At 44.9% G+C, this 23,230-nt stretch overlaps 1 protein-coding gene across 1 annotated transcript in view; it reads right to left on the bottom strand.

Moving 5' to 3' along the window:
- Efcab6 (EF-hand calcium binding domain 6) overlaps window positions 1–23,230 on the bottom strand; it is a 237,435-nt gene that overhangs the window by 37,724 nt on the left and 176,481 nt on the right. The window contains 5 exon segments of the mRNA XM_087213738.1: window positions 1,991–2,182; window positions 5,713–5,908; window positions 16,073–16,154; window positions 16,157–16,227; window positions 20,072–20,266. Coding sequence (XP_087069864.1) covers window positions 1,991–2,182; window positions 5,713–5,908; window positions 16,073–16,154; window positions 16,157–16,227; window positions 20,072–20,266 — 736 coding nt within the window.

Raw genomic sequence — 23,230 nt, 5'->3', positions numbered from 1 at the left:
AAAATCAGATCCTCAAGGTAGTGTGGCCACAGGATGAACATGCACCCAGAAGCCGGACCTGCCTGCCCCCTCGCTGGGGGTGCTGGGGTTTCTTGGAGTTGCCTGACCCCCTCCTTGCTAGGAACAATGACTGGACAAGAGCCCAGTGCTTAGCAGCTCCCCAGTTGAGGCTTTTCTCGTCATCATACCATGACTGTGGGGTTCTGATGACTGCCGTGTATTTCCCTGCATTTCCCAAACTTTCTGCAATGAATATGCATTTCTTTTAAAACCACAAAAAGTATAATCATTAAAATGACTGAGGCTCATCATAAGGAGAGCAAAGACAAGTCACAGATCAGGCAGAGGTATTTGCAACTCACCTAGCGACAAAGGACTAGAGTTGTTTTTTTTCCCCCTGGAATTTGCAAACCGGGAAATTTGGGTGGCCGACAACACAAGTGTTGGTCTTTACCAATGACCAGATAGATCCCTAGGGTTGGCGGGGCTGGGGCACCTCAAGAGTTTCCCTGAACTGCAGGTGGGAGACTACACTGGTAGACTGGTACACTGCCTGGGAAGCGGGGCATAGGCTTGGCACCAGCAATTCTGTTGGAGTAGCCCCTGTGTGCTGCTGGTGGTGCCTGTTTTGTAAGAGAGGAAACTGAGGACAATGTACACATTCAACCTCCCTGATACTGGCCGGCAGCTCATTCTTTCACAAGAATAGGCTCATTTAATTGGATTTTTATAGCCACTTCAGTGAACAAACTAAAGCCAACATATTAACATGCATACATCTTAACACATAATACCAAGCAAGAAAAACCTAACTGCAGCAAACGTTCAAGATAACATTTATGTATATAGCATTTATGTAAAGTTTTAAAACATAACAATAGAATATATTCAAGAGCAGCCATCTGAATGGTAAGATTGGAAAAACAAATCACAGAAGGCAAGGGTTTAGGAGCCTGGAGGCAGGAGCCAGATTTCTTGGGTTAACAGACTAGATATGCTACTTGCCCACTATCTAGTTTCTCTGTGCCACTGTCCTGATCCATAAAACAGGGATATTAATAGCTTGTGCCTCACAGCACTACCAAAAGAATGAGATGCCCAGCAGCTGCCACAGGAAGTACCCCAGGGTGTTTGCTGCTGTTTCAACTATTAACCTCAAACCTTAAGAAAGATGGAGATATTTGCCCTAGCAGCTTCATTTCCATGAATTCATGCCAGATAAATGACCAAGCACTTGTGAACTGAAGTGTTTATCATACCATTATACATAAAAGCAGAAGACTGGAAATGCTTAAGCATTTTCCCGCCAAGTTGTTGCGGCCCTTCCCTTCCACAAATGCAGGGACCAAGGCACCTGTGTGTCCCTGCTCCCTCCACACAGCGCTCTGCCCAGGATGGTGGCCGAAGGCTGAAGGCTGGTTGCAGTGAGGCTGTATGTGTGACTGGTGAGGTTGGTCAGTTTGTGTGCAAAGATGAGAAATGGCCTGGGAATAAGTGGTGTGCACAGCCAGAGAGGACAGGGGCAGGAAGGATGGAGAGCTCTGTGGTGGATCACCTCTCCTCCTGGCAGCCCTCCCTGCCTCTCCTGGGGCAACTTCCTCCCACTTCAACCCATGGCCTCCATGCTCACCCCTCCAGAGCATTGCCATCCATGGGGACCCCACTGTTCTGAACAGGATTGTCTTGTGGGACCTAAGATTCCTTGGAACTCTAAGCTACCAGACAGAAGCAAGCTCCCAAACCTCACTGGAATAAAATAAAATAAAACAAAACAAAAAATTTAAAAAATCTTTCCAATAAAGTAGAGGATGCACATTCACTTTCTAATACTGTATGTAGAATTCGTACCAATTTTTCATTTTCAACAAGTTAATTACGTGAGGTGATTGCCAACTTATCTGATGTACTTATAATCCATTACCCATTTTGTAAAAACTAATTTTAGCTTCTCCCTTCACAAAGAGATGCGTAAGTGCTGCAGATGCCTCACCTCCTCTCAGAAACAGCCGAAGTTCTCAAGAAAATACTTCCAATGTATGTAGGGTGTTAGGTGAATTCTTAGTTTCCTCAAAAAATAATGGAACTGGCTGTCTGTTAGCTTGTAGCAGAAATCCTTAAGCACTTGTCCAAAATCTGTAGCCTTCACAAACCCCGTGTCTTCTTTGTCCAATGCAGAAAATGCCTAAAAAAAAAAAAATTAAAGAAGAAAAAGATAGCAAATGCTACGCTCAAGTGAATATTTCAAAACTATTTTCTTTGAGCATCACTTCTGCAGAATGTAAATGAAATCTAGTGTATGTGACCTAGTGTAGCAAGCTCCAAATTACTAAGTAAGTGCTCCATTGTTGGAGGACTAAGACAATGGGGACGTGCGCAGGAGACTAGAGTGTTTTGTGCCGGAAATTCATCTCATTTGTTCCTGTGAGGCCAGGAGGAAGATGGTGAAGGGGACCCTGGGTGTGGCACCTCCCCTTCAGGTCCCAGGACCCTGTTCACCAAGGACAAGGAGAGCAACCTACTCATGGTCTCCTGGCCTTGAAGCACAATGCCTTGTAACAGGGCACTCAGGAGGGGCCCAGGGCAGGGTGCAGGGGTCTGTCAGGCAGCTGATTTGGCACTGCCGAGGCAGAGGGTCACGAGTGGGTCCTCAGCCAACCGCCCCGAGTCAGGCTTCTCCACTGAGAGTATGTGACCCCACTTCTCCATGGCCACAGACTGCGCAGCCCCCAGCCTCATGAGCAGACCCCGCTGTTTGGTGTGGGTGGCAGGGGCTGGGGCCACCCTGTGTATCCAGCCTCAGAGTAGTCAAACTGAGAAAGTGCAAAAACGTGCTATAAAAAGAGAGCACATTTTTTTCCATCTGTTGAAGCAAAATCATTCATTTTTATTGCACTAGGAAATCTGTATGAAGTGGTAGATTAAGATCTTTTTTAAAGTAAGAATTTTATGTGCCTGAATACTCCACACCAAATTCCCTTTCCGTTAATTCTCATTCCAGGCTAATTAGGCACACCCCAAGGATGGTACTTGTGTGGCCAAATTAACCTTAAAATACTATGCCGTGGTAGCTTGGTTCAACCAGAATCATGAAACAAATTAAGTTCATGAACCAGAGAACCACTATATAGCTTCAGAACTGCATTTTGCCTGTAGTAATAGGAGACAGGGATGTATACTGGGGGATCCCCAGACCCTGCAGCCAGGAACTGATCTTCAAACCTGGGCTCTGCTGCTAACCATCAGTCCTTAGCCTCTCTGGACCTCAGCTTCTTTGTTCCAAAGGTGGACAAACTCAGAAGGTAGCTGTGAGCCTTACGAAGTCTACTGGAAAATGCAGATATTAGGTACCTGGCACATACTAGATTCTCAACATGTACTAAGAATGAACATAAAAATGAATGTGGCAGGACAGGTGTGGTGGCACATGCCTGTAATTCCTGGGCAGCTTAGTGACTTAGTGAGACCCTGTATCTGAATACAACAGTTTTAAAGTTAAAAAGGGCTGGGGATGTGGTTCAGTGTGAAGGCCCTGGGTTCAATTTCCAGTTACAACCCCCCTCCCCTCCGCCATATGGCAAACCAAGGAGTCTGTTGTACAAGGACATCAGAAACACCTAAGAGACCACTGTGTTCCAGGTCTTTCTGTGCTGGATCTGTGTGTAAATCCAGCCTGCCAAGGCAGGGGTGAGTGCAATAATCAATTGTGAAAATGCTTCAGAATCTGTAAAGTGTTCCCTAACGAAGAGGAACTGATCTGTCATTAGAAGTAAGACAAACGTGAGACATTGCAAAACACATGTGTCCCATGTCCCCTTGATGGCCATCCTGAGATGATGGATCACTCCTTCCTCCCTCCCTGCCCGGTGCCCTCTCCCTGAAGCCTACCTCCCACGCTCTCACTGGAGAAATCCCTGGCCCACTGGGAAGATCAACGCTCCACAGACAGACCCACCACTCCTCCCAAGTTTCCGTTACATCAACTGGGGCTGCTTTAGATTATAAGGGGATAAAGCCATCCTGTGGATGGATTTATTTGGCTTTCACAGTGCTTTTGAAAACCCCAAAGGACATGCTGACATTTAGAAATCAAGAAACTTTGTAGCTTCTCCTGAAAATGACCAGATTTGGCAATGCCTGCTGCTTTTGGCTCAGCATGGTCCACTTAGCAAGGAGAAACTGCCGTGGATGGAGCCGTGCTGCCTGGAGGGCTGAGGTGCCACTGTTCAGTCCACTCCCGGGCCCTGGGAACATCTGAGTATGCTGGCCATACTAGGTGACTGGTGAGCAGGGAAGCCTTGGATCATGGAAGGTCTGGTGGCTTTCACATTCACGTGGTTTTCCAGCGGGCCACACACACTCATACAGATATTCTAGATGATCAATGAAGACATAAAGATGTTACACCCCCAGAAAGGACACCTGGACATGCACAACGTCTGCTGTCCATGACAGAGGTGCAGATTGCCAGCATCTCACAGGCTGGAGGGCCCCACCTGCTTCTCTGCTCTTCTCCTTGCCAGTCCCTTGTACCCATCTCTCTCCCTACACTGAAGAGACAGGGATATGGTTTCCAAACAGGTTTCCATCTCTGAAGTAGAGACAGTGTTCTCCCTGGTGGTCTTTTGTTGTCCTGGCCCACCTTCAAAGGGTCTTTGAAATCCAAGGGACTAAAGTCCATCTTCTGAATACATCAGGAGAGTAAAACACATCTCAGTGAAAGATCTCTGGGACTTTTACTCTTGGCGCCTCCTAGATGTCCAGGTTTGGGACATCACCCTTTCTCTTCCTGCCTGTGCTCCTAGCTTGGGAACATTAGACTTATTTGACTTTGGGCAAGCTTATTTGCCCTGTGCTCAGTTTCCCCTGGAGAACGAATCAATAGTCCTACCTCGGATGGCTACAGTCAAAGAGGAAAAAGGCTTAGCAGGGTTGGTGGATCATCACAGTCCCTGGGGAAGGACAGTGGCTGTTGGTGAAGCTCCAGAAGCCCTCTTCACAGTATAGCATGGGGCCAGGGTCAGTGGGCCCTGAGGTGGGGACCTGGTGAGAATGCTCCTGCGGCTCCGGGCAGATCTTTCATTGTGTCTGTTGGTGGCCATTGGGCTGTGTGCACCCTGAGTCCTGCAGGAGGCCCTATGCTACTACTACGGAAGGAAACTCATCTGGGACCCAACCTGGGGGACAGGAGTCGGAAGCATGGTCCCAAAGCACTGTCTCCAAGGACACAGGCCTGGTCTATAGCATCACTCCACCAACACCAGTGCTTAGCACCCTCCAGAGTGCCACATGAATGTAAGCTACAAAATGACAACCTCCACGGTGACCCCAGCCTCCCGGCCACCTGCATGGCGAAGTTACTGTTTGGCACAGCCCACCAGCTCATCCTCTTCAAGGCTACCTTGTGTCCCTGGCCTCTGCGGGCCCAGTGCTCGGGCCCACTGAAAGCTCATGGATCTGTGAGCTGCTATCACCCAAAGGCCTCTGTCCTCTTTGCCTGGAAACCCTGGGTTTCACCCCACCCATACCACCTACTGCATTCTGGGCACCTGCACTTCTGAGAACACACGTCAGGCAGAATCGGGTGTTTTATAGAGCAAAAATACATGCACATTTGTTCAAACAAGCAATCCAACTGTGATTAACCAGACATGGAGGAAGGGCCTGGTGGAGGGAGGGCTGAGAGGAGTTTACACAGTGAAGCCCACCCCATACCTGTAACAAAGCCGGGTGGGAGGAGCTGACCACCTCCTGGATGTTCCTCACGACTTCCTCTGGGTTCAGTGTGGAGAAGTTGATTGGCATGCTTTCTTCTTTCTCTTCTGGCTGAGGTCTAGTTTTCTTGCTGCTCTTCAGTGCTCTCAAGAAGTCAAGGTAATTGATGGTATTATCATGGCAGATGATTCCCAAACTTGTCCCCACAAAAAATAAAAGGATATATTAATTTTAAAAAATCTATTGGCTATCTATTCAGCAAATAGTTGCTGAGCACAAAGCAATGTGGGGAAAATGAATTGTTTTATGACACTGTTCCCTGCCCTCTGTCATTAGACAGGCACACAAATGCTGCCAGAGATGGCAACAGGGGAGGGCCACGAGAGGTGAGAGGAGAGAGGGCCATGCCACAGGGGGCTTGTCCTGAAGACCTGGAATATGAGCACAGGACAGCAGGGATCACAGCTTGGAGAGCAGAAGACAGTGAGGGGGAAGCTGGGCAGGCAGCAAGGCCTTGGTGAGGATGTGACATTTGCAGATCAGTCCTGTAGGGTGGGGTCACACCTGACAGTGGCTTCAGAGATGGTGTGGAAGTGAGGCTGTGGGGGGGTGGACAGCAAGGGACCCAGACAGGAGCTCTTGTGGCCATTGAGGCCGTAACCGATGAGGCCTTGCACTGAGACACAGGGGAAGAGGGAAAGAAGGAGACTGCTCAGGGACAATGCAGAGGACAAGAGGGAAGGAGAAAAATAGGCCAAGTTTCTTGTCAAGAATGGTGGAAAGGAAGCTGCCAAGCCAACAGCTCTCCAAAGATATTTATGTAAGACTTGTGTAACCTAGGATTTTCTCAAAAAGTCCATCTCATGTCTACCACCACCAGGAAGCTCCCCAACATTGAACCAGAAGAAATGGGCTTTCCACTCTGGAGGGGTGGACTGTAGATAAAACCCAAAAGTTCCCTGAGGAGACAGAACATATTTATTAAGGATCTAAAATCATGCAACATAGAGTTGCAACACGTTCCAAGTTCACATTTCTGTAACTCAACTCTTGGGCCATGACTGGCACTCAAGCACATAAACACTCTTTCACCTGGATGGGAAGCAAATGTCAGGGTGGGGTGTCGGTGAGATGGAGAGAGAAGTTCCAGTGACTCAGATCTGCTTCTAAGACGTGGATCCAAGAGCGGAACGCTCCCAACTCACAGCTGCAGTGCAGGGGCATTCAGCCCTGGGATGGGTCGGTTCCAGCCGGGGGACACGGAGGAAAAGGACAATCAACACTACTTCATCAGCATGGTATTAACATGGAGGAATAAAATCAAATGCATATGCTAATCTCCCCTATATTTAGAAAAGTCTATTTTGGATCTAGAAAAGAATAATCCCCATGTAATTACCAATAGCCGAGATGTTTATCATCAAGAGGTCTTTGAGAAGAAACAGGCAACTGCATGGCGGATTCCTATTAAGGTTACAGTATGTAAAAATTTGATCGCTCTCATTGAAAGGTGGATTACAGAAATTCTGCAGTTCTTTGTTGTTGTTTATAAAAGTAGCAAGCCTAACTATTAGCTTAATAAGACTCTCATATAATCATTTAGTTAATGGTTTATCTGTGGCTACTTTCTCATGATTTATTCATCAAATTCATATTCATTTTATTCACTTGGAGATGGATTCAGTGAAAGAAGATTGTTTAAGAAACACAAGAACATATAAGCATTTGAGGATGAAATGGTTGTCACTTTACACACACACACGCAAACACACTACACATATGCAAACACATATGCAAACACACAGCATTGGACTTCTCATAGCTTGAACACAAAGGAGTGATATCTTCAAATTTTTTCAAGAAAAATGATTTTCTCCCTAGGATTCTAGGCTCAGAGAAGCTAACAATCTGTGTGAAGAAAATCTTTTTAAAAAGATTCAGGCAAAAATAACTCAGAAATTTTACTTCCTTTCTTGTCTTTCTTAGGAAATTACTTCAGGAGGTAAATTACTCCAGCAAGAGAAGAACGTAAATGGAGAAACAAAAAGATGTGGTATGGAGGGAAGAGGGGACATGTATAGAACTTAGAAGTGTCACTCTCATCCTAATAGCAAGAAAAACCAGAACAATCTTTCCTGGACTCAGAAGAGAGCTGAGGTCACGGTGGAAATGTCACCCTGAAATCTGGAGGGGACACATATCCAGAGACTCAAAGCTGGGACTGCTCTTCTGGGGGAAAAGTCTTTGGCACCATGAGCTGGTAGGAACAGGTGAATGGTAATCTTGACTAGCTAGTTGAGGCTGAGAATGAGGGAGATACCTAGGTCTAGACTCAAGCACCACCTGCCCATGGGCTTTCCCTGCAGGATCCTACCAGCTTCTCCCAGTGAAGACCTGAGGAAGATTCCCCTGGTTTGAGTTCCCCAGGACAGGGGAAGGGTCACCCTGCCCAGAGCCTTCTCTATAACACTTTCCAGGGGAAGAGACTTTAGCAGACCTCATGGCCCCAAGGAAAGGGCATGGCCCCCGTGTTATGGTTTATATCTGGATGTCCCCTGAAAGCTCCATGCAGTCAAAGGTGGGATTTTTGGGAAGGTAATTGTCTTGAGGAGGCAGTAGAGCTAAATTCTGTGTTATGAGGTGAGGCGTGGCTGGAAGAGGTGGAGCAGTGTGTCCATGAAGGGTTTATCTCCTTCCTCAGCTCTTTCTTTGGCTCTCTACTTCCTGTCCGCCATGCTGTGAGCAGCTCTCTTCTGCCTCACTGTCCTTCTTGGGGCCAGCTGTCCATGGAGCCAAATAAATCACTCTTCCTTTACTTTGTGGGTATTGCATATTTTGTGTTAGCAACAAGAAAAGTAGCTAAGACACTCCTTTAGCCCCCTCAAGTCTTCCTGTCTTAACTAGAGGTGAAAAAAAAGCTGAAAGACACTTCCAATTACAGCCCAGGGACTCAGACCCCCTCAGAGGCCTAGATCCTGAGGTTACAGAACATTTCCCCTGCCTAAGCCAGTCCCACACACTGGTGTAATCACAGTAGATTTTGACACACAGAGCTGCAAAACACACTTGACTTTGGAGGCAGTTTCTGGTGAAACCCAAAGAAAACAGGAGAGACAGAAAAAGGGACACTGGGGGGACTTTGGCCACCGGCACTGCTGCCACGGCAAAGAGTAAGCATCCAGCAAAGCGCCAAGTATCCACTCTACAGGACCTCGTCCTCCCCCACTGCCATACATTGTGGCTGGCTTCCACACCAAGACTGCAGGACGTTCTAACAGTGGGACAAGAACAGTCTGAAGAGACAAGCGCGCCTCAGAGCCAGCCTCTGTGAGGACACATGTTTTGGGATCACTAGACTGAGGATTTTAAACAACGGTAAGATAGGAAGAGCTAAGCTGGAAGAGTGGGTGCCACGCAAGGACAAACGGGTGTTGTGAGCAGAGAGACGGAGGTGCTAGAATCAACAGGATGTGCTAGAAAGTGAAAGGGGAGAAACAGAAATGAAGAACGTCCATGTGGGTGCATCAGGTGACAAGGTTGGGGAAAGAAGAATCAGTGAGCTCACAGTACATGGACAGAAATCTCTCAAACAGAAATGCAAAGTTAAAAAGAATGGAAATAAGAAAACAAGACAGAATATCCAAGAACTATGGGGAAACTCCAAAAAGATCTGTTTAATTAAAACATCCAGAAAAAAAGAAAGGAACAGAAAAAGCATTTGACGTCATCATGGCTGACTTAAAAAAACACACAAAAAACTTGCCAATAGAGGAAGAAAGACAGGAATGACATTGGACTTCTCACCAGGAATCATGAGAAAGAAGAATGTGTTGAAAGAAAAAAAAATCATCAACCTAAAATTCTGTCTGGTGAAATGAGCCTTCAGAGGTGAATTGAGGGAACACGACCTGGGTTTCTCTGGATTATTTTTCAGCTCCTGAACAGACAGAAAGTTCCATAACCTACCCCCAGGCAGCTCCTGGCAGCAGGAGACCAGAATCCTCCCAACAACAAGGCCTAAATGGTACACAGTAATGGAATTTCACATCAACAACAATTTTTAAGCATAACTATATCCCAAGTACTGTGTGGTACATACTTACAGAGTGGACCCTTGACTTATGAACTCAATTCGCTCTCTAGGGCTGATTGTAGCTCAAGTTGGTCAATTGAAGGCTCAGGCTCCTCTACACATCCTTCAAAGTCTCCCTCCTATATACAGGCAGATCTCAGTGTCCTTAGAGGGACATTGGCCCAGGATTTCTCAATGAACTCCACAGGAAAGGATGTTGTCATGTTCCTTCCAGAACTCTTTAAGGGTTAAATCTGTATCTGAGACTAAGATCATCTGGAACCACAAGTATCTAGAATTCGGGTCATAACTGAAGACTTTGGTCATAAGTTAAAACTAAACTTTTGGTCGTAACCCAATTTATTCATGTGTCAGGCTAGTTGTAACTTGAGGGTCCACTGTATTTTTTTTCTGCTTAGTTTATTGGTACATTTTAGGTATACAATACAGTTACATTCATCATTGGGATCTTGTACCTTTACATGAGTATCTTGGTTCTTATTTTTTCCCCCTTCCCCTGCCCTCCCTTCACCCCTTCCACCCTTCCCTATTTACAAAGACTTTGTTTCCATGTTTTTCCTTTTCTCATATTTTTTCTTTTCCCTTCTTTCCTTTCCCCTACCCATCTCACTTTCCCTACTCCTTTAGACATTTTCTTCCTATTTCACAATTATCAATTACACATTTTGATTCTTTTTTTTTTTTTTTTGGTACTGGGGATTGAATTCGGGTCCTTGCGCTTGCGCAGCAGGCCGCAGGTGGCGAAACCACTGAGCTAAATCCCTGGCCCTACATTTTGATTCTTATTTACATTTTTAGTTTTTCCCACCAGAGAAACTATTCGGTATTTACACATGTGTGTCCTATTTATTTCACTTAAGAGTATGGCCTCAATGTGCATCCACTTAGCTACAAATGTCTCCAGTTTCTCATTCTTTATGGCTGAGTAGTACTCCATTTTATATTTAAAAAAACCTTCTTTATCCAGTCTCCAGTTGATGGGCAATTGGGCTGTTTTCAAGTTTTAGCTATTACAAACTGTTATGCTACAAACATGGGTGTGCATATATCATGGTGGTATGATTCTTTTAATTCTTTTGGGAAGATATCCAGTAGAGGAATACCTGAGTCAAATGGGGCTTCCAATCCTAGTTCTTTGAGGTATTCTATACTGATTTCCACAGTGGTTGCACCAGTCTGCACTCCCACCAACAATGAAGAAGGGTTTCTTTCTCCCCACAACTCCGCCAGCATTTGTTATTGGATGATTTCTTTATAACAGCCATTCTTTCTGGAGTGAGGTGGAATCTCAGCCTTGTTTTCATTTGCATCTCTCGAATGACCAGTGATGTTGAACATTTTTTTCATATGTTTATTTTCTATTTCTACGTCTTTGTCTGAGAAATGTCTGTTCACTTTGGATGCCCATTTTTGGATTGGGTCTTTAAACTTGGGAGGTCTGATTTTTTAAAGTTCTTTATAGATTCTAGGTAACAGACCTTTGTCTGAGGAACAGCAGGTAAAAATTTTTTCCTACATTGTGGGTTGTCTCTTCACTCTGTTGGTGGTTTCTCTTGCTGTGCAGAAGCTTTTTAGTAAGAAGAGATCCCACTTTGTTGATTGTTTGTGCTAGTTCACAGGCAACTGAGGTTTTGTTCACAAAATCTTTTCCTACACCAATGTCTTCAAGAGTTCTACCTAACCTCTGTTCCATCCGGTTCAGCATTTCTGTTTTAATATTTAGATCTTTAACACATTTTAATTTTAGTTTAGTGCATGGTGAGATATATAGGTCTAGTTCTAATCTTTGGCAAGTTGAAACCCAATTTTTCCATTACCATTTATTAAAGAGGCCATCTTTCCATCTTTGTCTTGTTCCTGATTTTAGTGTGAAGGATTTCAGTTTTTGACCATTTAGTATGATATTGGCTGTTGGTTTTTCATAGATGGCTTTTATCAGATTGAGGTAGAGACCACCTGTTCCAATTTTTTGTAGGGTTTTTATCATGAATGGGTGTTGAATTTTGTTGAATGCTTTTTTTCATCTGTTGAGATGATCATATGATTTTTTTCCTTGGCTCTATTGATAAAGTGTATTACATTGATTGATTTGTGTATGTTGAACCATCCCTGCATTCCTGGGATGAATTCCACTTGGTCAGGGTGTATGATCTTCTTGACGATCTTCTGCATTCTATTTCCAGTATCTTATTAAGGATTTTTTGCATCTATGTTCATTAGTGAGATTGGCCTATAGTTCTCTTTTTCAGTTGAGTCTTTCTCTGCTTTGGGGATCAAGGTGATGCTTGCTTCCAGGAATCAATTTGGGAGTATTGCGTCCCTTTCAATTTCATTGAAGAGTTTAGACAGTAGTGGCAGTAGTTCTTCTCTAAATGTCTTGTAGAATTCAGCAGTGAAGCCATCAGGCCCTGGGCTTTTCTTTGTTGGTAAATTTTTAATTACATTTTCAATTTCACTGATTGTAACTGGGGTGTTAAGAATTTTTATATTGTCTTCAACTTTAGCAATTCATATGTATCTAGAAATCTGTCTGTTTCTTCTGTATTTTCCATTTTATTAGAGTACAGTTTCTCGAAGTAGGTATTGGTGATCCCCTGGATTTCTGCTGGATCTGTTGTGACTTCACCTTTTTCATTCCTAATTGCATGGATTTGAGCCTTTTCTTTCCTTTTTTTGATAAGGTTGGCGAAGGGTTTATTGATTTTATTTATTCTTTCAAAGAACCAACTCTTTGATTCTTTGATTTTTTTTTTTTTGGTATCATTCTCTTAGTCTCCATTGCATTGATTTCTGCTCTGATCTTTATAATTTCCTCCCTCATAGGAGCTTTGGTTTTGTCTTGCTCTTCTTTTTCTAGGAGCTTAAGATTTGGCATTAGGTTGTTTATTTGAGCTCATTCTGTTTTCCTAGTGTGGGCTTACACTGCTATGAATTTCCTTCATAGAACTGCTTTCATTGTGTTCCATAGATTCCTGTATGTTGTATTGGCATTATCATTTATTTGTAGAAACTGTCTAATTTCTTCTTTAATTTCCCCTGAGACCCATTGGTTGTTCAAGAGAGTGTTATTCAATTTTCATGTGTTTGTGAAGTTCTTGAGGTTTCTTATGCTATTGATCTCCAGTTTTATTGATCTATGGTCTGATAATATAAATGGGATAACTTCAATTCCTTTGCATTTACTTAAACATGTTCTATGAGCTAGTATGTAGTCCATTTTGTAGAATGGCCTGTGTGCAGCTGAAATATATTCTGATTTTGTGGGGTGGAACACTCTGTAGATGTCTATTAAGTCCATTTGTTCAAAAGCTTCATTCAGTTCTAGTAACTCATTGCTGATTTTTTGTCTAGATGATCTGTCTATTTGTGACAGTGGGATATGGAGGTCCCCCACTACAATTGTATTAGTGCTTTTTTGGTTTTTCATGTCCTCTAATATTTGTTTTGTATAGTTGGGGGCATTAGTATTTGGTGCATATATATTTATGATGTCATTTCTTCCTCTTGGATTGTTCCCTTTACAAATATTTAGTGTCCTTTGTCTCTCTTAATTAGTTTTGGTTTGAAATGTACTTTTTCTGAAAATAAGATAGCTACCCCTGATTTTTTCCAAGTTCCTGTCACATGGAGAACTGTTTTCCATCCTTTTATTTTCAGTCTATAAGTTTCTTTTTGAATTAGGTGTGTTTCTTGTATATAGCATTTGTTGAGTTTTCCTTCTTAATTCTGCCAGATTGGTGAATTGAGGCCATTAACATTGATGGTTATAACTGATATGTATTGACTTATCATTGTCATGTTATTTTCCTGTTGTTGGTTCTTTTTTTTTTTCCTCTCCTTTTAATTTCTTGCCTTGCCTGATGAATCTGCGGTTGGGCCTCATGGAATTGTGACCTTTGTTATCTTTTTTCTAGGATATTGTTTAGAATTGTTTGGAGTGCTGGTTTGGTATTCATGAAGTTTCTCAGGTGTTCTTTGTCATGGAAGTATCTTATTTCTCCATCAAATTTGAAAGGTAGTTTTGCAGGATACATCAGTCTGGGTTGGAGGTTGTTTTCTTTTCGTGCTTGAAATACCTCACTCCAGGCTCTCCTTGACTTGAGGGTTTGTGTTGAAAAGTCTGCTGTGATTCTGATGGGCTTTCCTTTGCATGTGATTTATTTCTTTTGTCTAACTGCTTGTAGTATTTTGTTCTTCTGTTGGGTTTCTGGGATCTTGATTATTATGTTTCTAGGTGTAGATTTTTTTTTATCATGGCTAGTTGGAGTCCTATATGCCTCACTAATGTGTATGTCAAACTCTTGTGCTGTTTGGGAAATTTTCTGTCATTAATTCTATGAACAGTTTTTTTTTATGTCATTTGTACTTTCTCCTGCTTTTTCATGGATTCCTATCAGTCTTGTATTATTCTTCTTTGCATCATCTAGGAGCTGTTGGATTGATTTCTCTTTTATTTTAAGAGATCTCTCTTTTCTTGGTCACTGACCACCATCCTGTCTTCTATATCTGATTTTCTGTCTTCTGATTGGCTCAGTCTGCTGTGTATGCTTTCAATAGAGGTTTTTTTTTTTTGGTACCAGGGATCGAACTCCGGTTTTTGCACTTGTGCAGCAGGCGGTGAAACCACTGAACTAAATCCCTGGCCCTCAATAGAGTTTTTAATCTCCTGGATATCTGTTTGAATCTGTTTCATGGATTCCATTTCTTTCCTATTTTGGGCATTCATGGTTTCCATTTCTTTCCTATGCTGGGCATTCATGGTTTCCATCATAGTTCTGAGCCCGTCTTTTTTTTTTTTTTTAAATCTGTTTCTGTTCTAGAGTCTCTAATCATGTCTTTCATTCTGCTTACCATTTCTGTAGTTATATGGGAAATTATTTCTGTTTTGAATTTTTCTAGCGCCTCATTCATCTGCTTTGTTATTTCCTGCGCTATCAGTTCAGAGTGTCCAAGTGGTTGATCATCAGACTTTTCTGCCTGGGTCCACTGTATTTTTGAGGAAAGTGTCCAGTGTGAAAGACTGTTTTAAAAGCAAAGGGTGAGATGGCTGGGGATTTAGCTCAGTGGTTCTGGCACTTGCCTTGCAAGTGCAAGGTCCTGAGTTCAATACTCAGTACCAAAAAAAAAAAAAAAAAAAAAAAGCGACAGTGAGGAGGGATTTCTCATACAAAAAAAATTTTTGAAGTCTATTCTTAATTTCAGAGAAATGAGATAGTATATTCATGAAATAAGAATAGGATGCTGTGAAACAAGAAACATTTGGAGAATGAGAACAAGCATTGGCAATTTGGAGGCAGAAGTAGTATAGCACAAACAAAACTCAAAAAAGGACTGGGAGCTGAAATGAAAGGAATGGCTCAGGAAGTGGAATAAAAAGTAAAAGAGATGGAAATGAGAAAGATTTCAAAACAAATAAGGCTACAGTCTAGGTGGTTCAATGTCCAACAATAGCAGGAGTTTCAGAGAGAACAAAGGAGAGGAAATCATTCATGAAATAAGTCAAGACAATTTCTGGGAACTGAAGAATATGAAAAGGGCTTCTTTGACAAGATGCAGTGGGAAGTTTAATGGAAGTGTCTGAACACACAGGAGGGAGATGTCACCCCTAAGGGTGTGCCAGGGATTGAATGAGGGGTGATAAGTACATGGGAAACTAAATGAACAGAAAAAACAAGCTTATCCTGGAAGCCGTGCTATGAAGAAAGAAGTGATCTTCTTAGCCATGGTCATGTGGGTCCTGAACACAAATCCCCAAAACTTGGGCTGCAGCCTGATGAGCTGTGTGGATAGGTGTCCGTGGGTTTCCATGTCTTCCTGGCAGGAATTCAACAGACACTGCCTGCAAGTAACAAGTCAGGGAGTAGCACTAGAAGTTTGTCACTTAGAAATGGGGACATTCAGTACCAAAAGCCACCAGCTGAATGTGCTGGAAGTGGTTGACCTTGGGCTGGGAAACAAGAGCAGTAGTAGGGCAGAGGGGCTGCTGTTTTTAACAATAAACTGATAAGGTGATATGACTTCCAATGTGGATGAAAAACATGGAGAAAATAAAAACGAACAGTGAAAGACGATGATTATGCTAAGACCCATCAGGAAAAATTGTGCATTTGTCAAATTGCTTTCTTCATTGCTTATGGCTGACTCGAGCCCACTGTAATGCAGCCTGGCCCAAAAGAACACAGGGAGGTCATCTCGAGGTCAAAGGAGGTTCAAGAAAAACGCACCTCACCTAGTCAGAAATAAGAACAAAAACCAAACCCCAGAGACCTGTGCAGAAGACTGGTCAGCTTCTCCTCCTTCAGGGGACAGCCACACTCCTGCAATGACCTTTGCATCTTGCAGAGGGACATGAGCTGGACTGGGACTTATCCAGTGCACTGAGTGCTTTGTTGATGTCCTGATAGTGGTCCATAAGCTGAACCCTGAAAAAGAGCACATTTCAGACACACCTCAAACTAATGTGATGACTTGATCACTACTCTAAGAGTGAGTTTGGAAGATGCATTGCAGGCCCCATGTGACAGTTACTTTAAAAAGTGTCCTGGAAAAAAATGCCAAGTCTGTACCGCTATCATTTTATTGTTATTATCATTAGCAAAACCATATTAGAGAAATTGCAAACTTGCCTTTTTACTAGAATTGGTATTTTCAAAAATGGGATCAGAAACTTCAAAATACAAGGATGTTACAGACATGTGAAATACACCTTCACTCTCCGTAAATGTTTGCCGAGTGCCTACTATGTGCCACCTGGTGCTCTTGGGACATGCAGGACACATGCAGGTGTCCTCAGGAGAATCACCTTCCATTCTGGCCCAGTTGAGAAGAGCCAGGTGCATGCATGCTGTGTTAGTGGATGAGAAGAACAGTCAGTTAGGGGACAGTGGGCACCCAAAGTGGCAGGGGACTGCAGTTCTCAGCAAGAGGTCACATAGGCCCTACTAGTGGTGTGACCCCAGAGCCCAGCCTGGGAGGCAAAGTCTCCTCTGGGAAGGGCTTTCCTGGGGCCCAGGGAGCAGCTGGTGCTAGGCCCCCTGGCAGGACTGGAGGAACGTGGATAGGCATGGGGTCCCATCAGCACTGGGGACAGGAGTGTCCAGGGATGCATCACATTTTGGTCAAGATCTTGTTGCTAAACACAGCCACCATCTGTGAGCATCAGCTGGGAAAATGGGAGCCTAGCTGACCCCACAAGTATGTTCTCATGTTGATCTTCTCAGCAACCCTGCAGGGCCTCATCAAGCCCATGAATGACCCAGGAAAGATGGTGCTGGACCCAGGGGAGCTGAGGACAAGACTAGGCCTTCCATAGTGGTGAGAGAGATGGCACCCTGCTCAGCGCCCAGCTCCAGGCCCATTCTGTGCAGGGTCCATTTCCCCGGTCTCTCTGATTCAGTTCTTCTGCACAGGAAACTTCTTCCCTGACTTCACCAACGTTATTGTCTGTGGACGTCTTTAGGCATGAGCAACTTTGCACTTGACCATGGTGGGGAATGGTTCTCAATTCTGCTCTCAGGTCTCCCAAAAAGCGCCTTCTCACTGACTCAGGACAGTGTTTCCCTGATGGGATCAGATGGCATGGAGGCTCTGTCCACTCCTCAAGGACAAGAACTTGCTGTCAATTCTGAACACTAGGTCCTTGGAGGTAATTGTCACTTCAGGTAGGCATTTGTGGGAGACGACAGTCCCTTGACCACACCTGGGAAAAATAATCTGCAGAAGCACAAGAGTCAGAAGCCCAGGAGAGGTGAAGTAGAGTGGGAATACTCAGCATGGGTGGACATGGTGGCATTTACACTGAAAGTCCCTGATGATCTCCAACCTTCTGCTGCTGGCCTCTGATCTGGAACCAGCTTCTGCAACATGGGAGCACTTAGCACAACTGAGCCATGTCAGGTACGCGAATGTGAGCGTGAACCAACAGCTCCAGTGATCCAGGCCCCATTCAGGTGTATGCTGGACTCAGTCCCAGGTTACAAAAGCACTGCTCCTTATCACAACCATTCTATTCCACTTAATCCCTCAAAATGAAAGCAAATGAAGGTAGAAGAAAAGTCAAAACATTTTTGGAGATACATATTTTTAGAAAAGTGAGGCATTCAGCGTTTCTTGGACCAGCTTGAAGGCAGTAATGAATGATTCCCTCCTTCAGAATAAATACGCGCACAGAGTAAATGAGGCCTGGGAGCACAGATTGCAGCAGGCTGCCAAACAGAGCCACTCTTGGTCCACACGGAGGAATGGAGCTGTGCTGGATCCCTGTCCCGGTGCTGGTCTGTACAGAGAACCTGCGGAAGGCACAGCCACCGAGCCCCTCTGGCTGCCTCCCACCCCACCCCAGCTGGACCCTCACGGACCCCTCTGTGTGTTCTAACACAGGCTTGCGTCTCATGGCTCCTCCATTGTTCTAATTTCCATCTTCAGCTCAGACTCAGGCAACAAAAGAGCAAGGCTTAGAAAGTAAACATAAATCTGAAAAAAGATTTGTTTTCATCTTGAAAATGTATCTGGGGGGCCACTGCAAATAGAGTCAACTCCCTTAGATTCATGAGACAGGTATAAAACTTGGGTCCCTTTAACTCCATGGGGTTGTCAGTCTCATCTGAGTTTCAGTAAAAAGGAGGAGATGGAAGAGACCATGGCCACAGACTCTTAGGTGAATCTGAAAGTTTCCTGACCCTACACTGGCAAACAGGCCGTCCTGGGGGGCAAAGTTACTTAATCAATTTTAGAGTTCGATGTTTCTGAGACTCCACCAGTTGGCCACGCGTCTGACATGGTCCTCAAGACAGCGTGGCAGTGGCAGGAGGACCAGGCCAGTGTGAACTGGGCCCCTGATCGCAAAACAGGTCGTCACGTGTTTCGTGGTCTCAGCTAAGACCCTTGTGCAGGTCAGCAGAACAGGAGGGGAAGGCGAAGTGAGACAGCCGAGTGGAAGCAGCGTCTTATCAGAGCCTCGTTGCTCACCAGGAGCAAGGACACGAGTGGGCAATGAGGCCACCCTGCTGCTGGTGAAGATAAGTTCCACCTTCCCGATGGCTTCATGGGATATTTGATTTATACCAATCCTGTGCATATTTTATGTTAAATTTCACAAATTCAGTTCTCTGCCTTCAGGCTCTGTGGCTCAGTAATTTAGACATAATCTAGGGTGTGTTCCAACTGCTCTTTCCTTATACCTGACTTGGTTATGATGTTACGGTCCTCGGGCATCTTTGGGGATTCTTCAGCAGTGACTCATTCATTCATTCACTCATTCCAGTAAGGACAAAGAACTGAGTCCTACCATTTGAGGTGACAGACAGGGGCAGAAGCAGGTAAGAGCAAGGCGCACTTATGGCAGAACCACGCCTATTGAGAGGGGGGGAGAGAGAGAGAGAGAGAGAGAGAGAGAGAGAGAGGTGGCCTTGGGGGTTGGGACTGACGATGGTTTTTGGACAAGAAAATCATTCAATAAATCTTGCTTTATGGCCATACCATACCCAGCACAATTTTTTCCTACAATATCAATGTAAAAACATGATGTGAGTAGCCAGTTTTAAGTTTTGTAGATAGCCAAGTACAATCCCACCACCCAAATACCATGTACGGCCTTGGGAAGCAACTCCTGGTCCTTGCGGATGCGCACACACCTGACACTGTACCAGTCACGGCTACACACGGCATGGCTGGCCAGCTGGTTATCACGAACACTCCGAGCTTTCTCATATTCATTTAAATAGGCGTGCACTAGGGCCACGTGTCCCTAGGCCACTATATTGGGATTGAAAGGTGTTTTTTGTTGTTATTGTAAAGGACACACTGTAATTCCCACCTTGCATCTACCAAGCTCTTCTGAATTAATTCACTGGGATGGAGCCTTCCAAGTAGATGTGGTTAGTTAAAGGATGTCTGTTCATCCATCCATCCATCCATCCATCCAGTAGTGTTCACAGGGGGCCTATTAGGTGTCTGGCACTTGGAAAAGTGACATCCTATGGAGCTTACACTCTAGCTGGGACAAGCAAAGGAGCAGGCATGGTGTAGGATCCAAGGGGTAGTGTTCAAGGGTGACTTAAAATATGACACAGTGCAAGATTGGGACTGGGCCAGGCTTAACGCTTTTTAACTCCTTTCATGTTGGCTTATAGATTTCGAGAGGCCATCGCAGTGAGAGAGTAGAATATTCCACTGTCACTTTGCTGGCACACATTGGATGGGGCCATTGGACAGCAGTCCTGCCACCAGGTTAAACAGAGGGCAGAGCATCTGGACTCCCAAACCCACCTGGCTGGCACAGCCCTCTCTGTGCTCTGCTGCGGCTCGTGGATTTCTTCTTGCACTTGCTGGGGCTTCGTGAAATGACCCAGGAAGTTGAAGTAATCTTCTGCATAGGGCCGGTGGACTGCTGGTGAGGAGTTAATACCGAGTTTCTGTAAAAACTCTTGGTAAGTAATGTACCCTCTTCCTTCAGTGTCATAGCTGGAAAAAAGAGAAAGAAACAAAGCTGTCACAGTAGCCATGAAGGTGTGTAGGTGCTTAGGGCTTGCTCCACATCTGACAGTCTGGGAGGAGTGCAGGTGCTGCTTTCTCGTTCTGCATGGTCAGAAATGCAGAGTTCCAGGCATGGCCCCAGACTTGCTCTGAATCCGTATTTACCAGGGCCCCCGGGCAACCCACAGGGACCACATTTGAAAGTCACTGCTCTGAATCAACAGAACCATCTCCTTATATAAGACCCACCCTGGGAGAATGCAACCAGAGCCATCCACCTGTCCCACCAGTGGGAACACAGTTGTGACCACAGAAAATTAAAGGAATCTTTCTGCACATTCAACAGCTTTTATTTTGTGTTGAGCACCGATGTGTAAAGGAGCTATGCTAAGATTTAGAAGAAAATCCTTCAAAAAGTATATTCCATCTGAAGACTCGAATAAACGAATGTCACTTGATTCGAGGGTGGTACAAGCCCCCATTTTCTCCCTGAAGTGACAGCAATTACACACACCCAACAAGAGAGACGAGAAGGAAAACAAGATAAGAAGTGTGCTCTGTGCCTTTTATGTCAGTTTCTATTATTGAGAGTTTTTTGAATTATAATTCATTAAAAAAGACATAATGGAGGGTTTTTATCTCCCAATGTTATTCAAATAGAATAGAATCACTTCAATAAAAATGGTTAGGCAAATTGCCAATTTTCTTTAAAGGAAAATTTGCATTTATTTTTATAGAAAGATCTTGGTACTCATCTAATCGATAAAAATGGCATTTACAGATGTGATATCCCCCACCCCCAGATAAACCCAGAGGTGCAAGGGACAAGATTAACACTGAAACAATCTCTCCAGGCTAATGCTTGCAGGAGGATGCTGTCTGGGTACCCGGCTGGCTGAGTCTCGCTTGCGTGCCGTTCTGGAGGGCAGTGCTGCTTTCCTCTGTCCTGACACTGACAGCTGCTCCGGGACGGCTACTGAACCCCACAGGCGCTTGGGCACACCAGGCCTCAAGAAGAAGACAGTACATGGTTTTCCTGCCTTCTGTCCTCACAGGATGGAGGGGCCGGTGGAAGAGGAGAAAACCACCTATGCTCTTGTGCTCATGAGCAACGGGGAGGTGGAAGATTGTGAGTTCCAGGTCAGCAGCTGGAGCTCCATAGCCAGATCCTGTCTCAAAATCCAACCAACCAAAAAACCAAGGCAAATCAACACACCCATGAAGGAGACCTGCAGGATCTGGTTCCCAAGCCTCTCCTTGGGCACAAAGGGCAGAGATTCCCAAGCAGTGCCTTTAAGGGCAAGGGTTGTCCCTACTGCTGCTGTGAAAACAGCTGAAGAAAGAGCAGTGTCATTTCACATCCCTGAGCCTGAGAGGGACAGGGCTGCCACCTCCTGAGCCTTGGGGTGACCCCAGGGCTGTGCATCTCTCTGTGACTGCATCAGAACCGGAACTAACCTTGTGCCACCCAATGAAGTAGCAGTGCAACTACAGTCAGAACACCTGCTGACCAAGCTCTCAGGGTGTCCATCCCTGCAGCACTGGACAGATAGCCCAGACAATCCCTGGTATCTTTATCAGAAACCTCTCTCGCCTTCCAAGTATAAGATGCCTCGCTTGGTCCTCCTGCTCAATTCCTTCAGTGGAGGAATGGGTGGATGGGGTGGAGACCCAGGTACGAGGCACCAAGAGCACCACCCTCCAAGGGGAGGCAGAGTGACAGCTTCTGGGCTGGACAGGACTCCCGCCACGGGACGTTCAAGAGAGTCCCAACAACCTGCTGTAAATCGCAACACTTGGACTGAATGAAAAGGCACTTCTTAATTACTTCATTAATAAAGATCATAAACATTCTCTTCTCATCGCACAGGAACAGACGACCAGATTGCACAACAGCAACTAAAATATTGTTATGAATGTGAATAATAAGAGAGTTAATTCAGCTTACATAACCTCACCCTTCATTACATAATCCTTTGTGTAACATTAAAAAAGAATCAACTTGCCTATAAAGGTTGAATTTTAAAACAGCTCAGCAACAGATGTGCCAGGGAAAATGTGCACATAAACAGAGGCCCCATAAAAACTTGCATTTGCACGCAGCAGTGCCCATTAATTTATGACATAATCAGATTACTCTGCCCATTTATTGTACACACAGCAAGTTGGTGGTACACATAATCTGGATATGTTCATATGGTTTTGTTTCGCTCAGAAAGTCTGGATTCTTTATGCTCAGTTCAGGCACTTGCTTCTTACATAAATTTCAGAAGTGCTTTTGAATGCCAATGGTGCCAGAGATTAGGGCTCAAGTGGGTTTTGGGATGAACGCCCCATGACCCAAGCCACGTCGGGGAGGAGGAGGATGTGGTACCTTATGTGCCCAGTGATCATTTTGGAGGTTGGTCTGGTGGCTCTAACAGGTGCTGTTCAGAATGGACAGTGGCCAGCGCCCTGAGCTGGCCAGGCCCAGTGGGCACAGCCATTGAATTCTGAAGGAGTCACTGAAGGTTAGACACTGTCTGCTCCAGTCCCCATCCACAGCCCAGATCCTTCCTCTGTTCCCCCCGCATGTGGAAGTCCAGCCTTGCAGAGAGCCACGCTGGAGATAGGGATCCTGCTTCTTCTGAGGCTGCCGGCTAGAGCTATAGAAGCTTTGGCCCTCTGAAGAGTTCTTCCAGCTCAGCCTAAGCTCACCTGGCCGACATGTTGTCCCCAGGGCCAATGTCTCCAACGGGAACATCCTGCAGACGCAGTGTGCTAAGGCTCAACCCCTGTGCTCGTATCGCATCTGATTTTCTTTTCGAAGCTAAAGAGCCAACTTTCTTGCCCTGAGGCCCGCCCTGTCCAGATGTTGAGCAGCTGGATACCAGAGAGTTTCTCTTCAGGCTGGGCTTGGCTGAGCCCGAGGGGTAACCTTGCTTCCTGCATCCTTTCCTCACTCCAGCTGTT

This window comes from Heterocephalus glaber, unplaced genomic scaffold (genome assembly GCF_053883595.1).
Source record: "Heterocephalus glaber isolate CG9 unplaced genomic scaffold, H.glaber_assembly_v1.0 deba00001444, whole genome shotgun sequence".
NCBI lineage: Eukaryota > Metazoa > Chordata > Mammalia > Rodentia > Bathyergidae > Heterocephalus > Heterocephalus glaber.
This window is presented reverse-complemented; position numbering and strand designations above follow the sequence as displayed.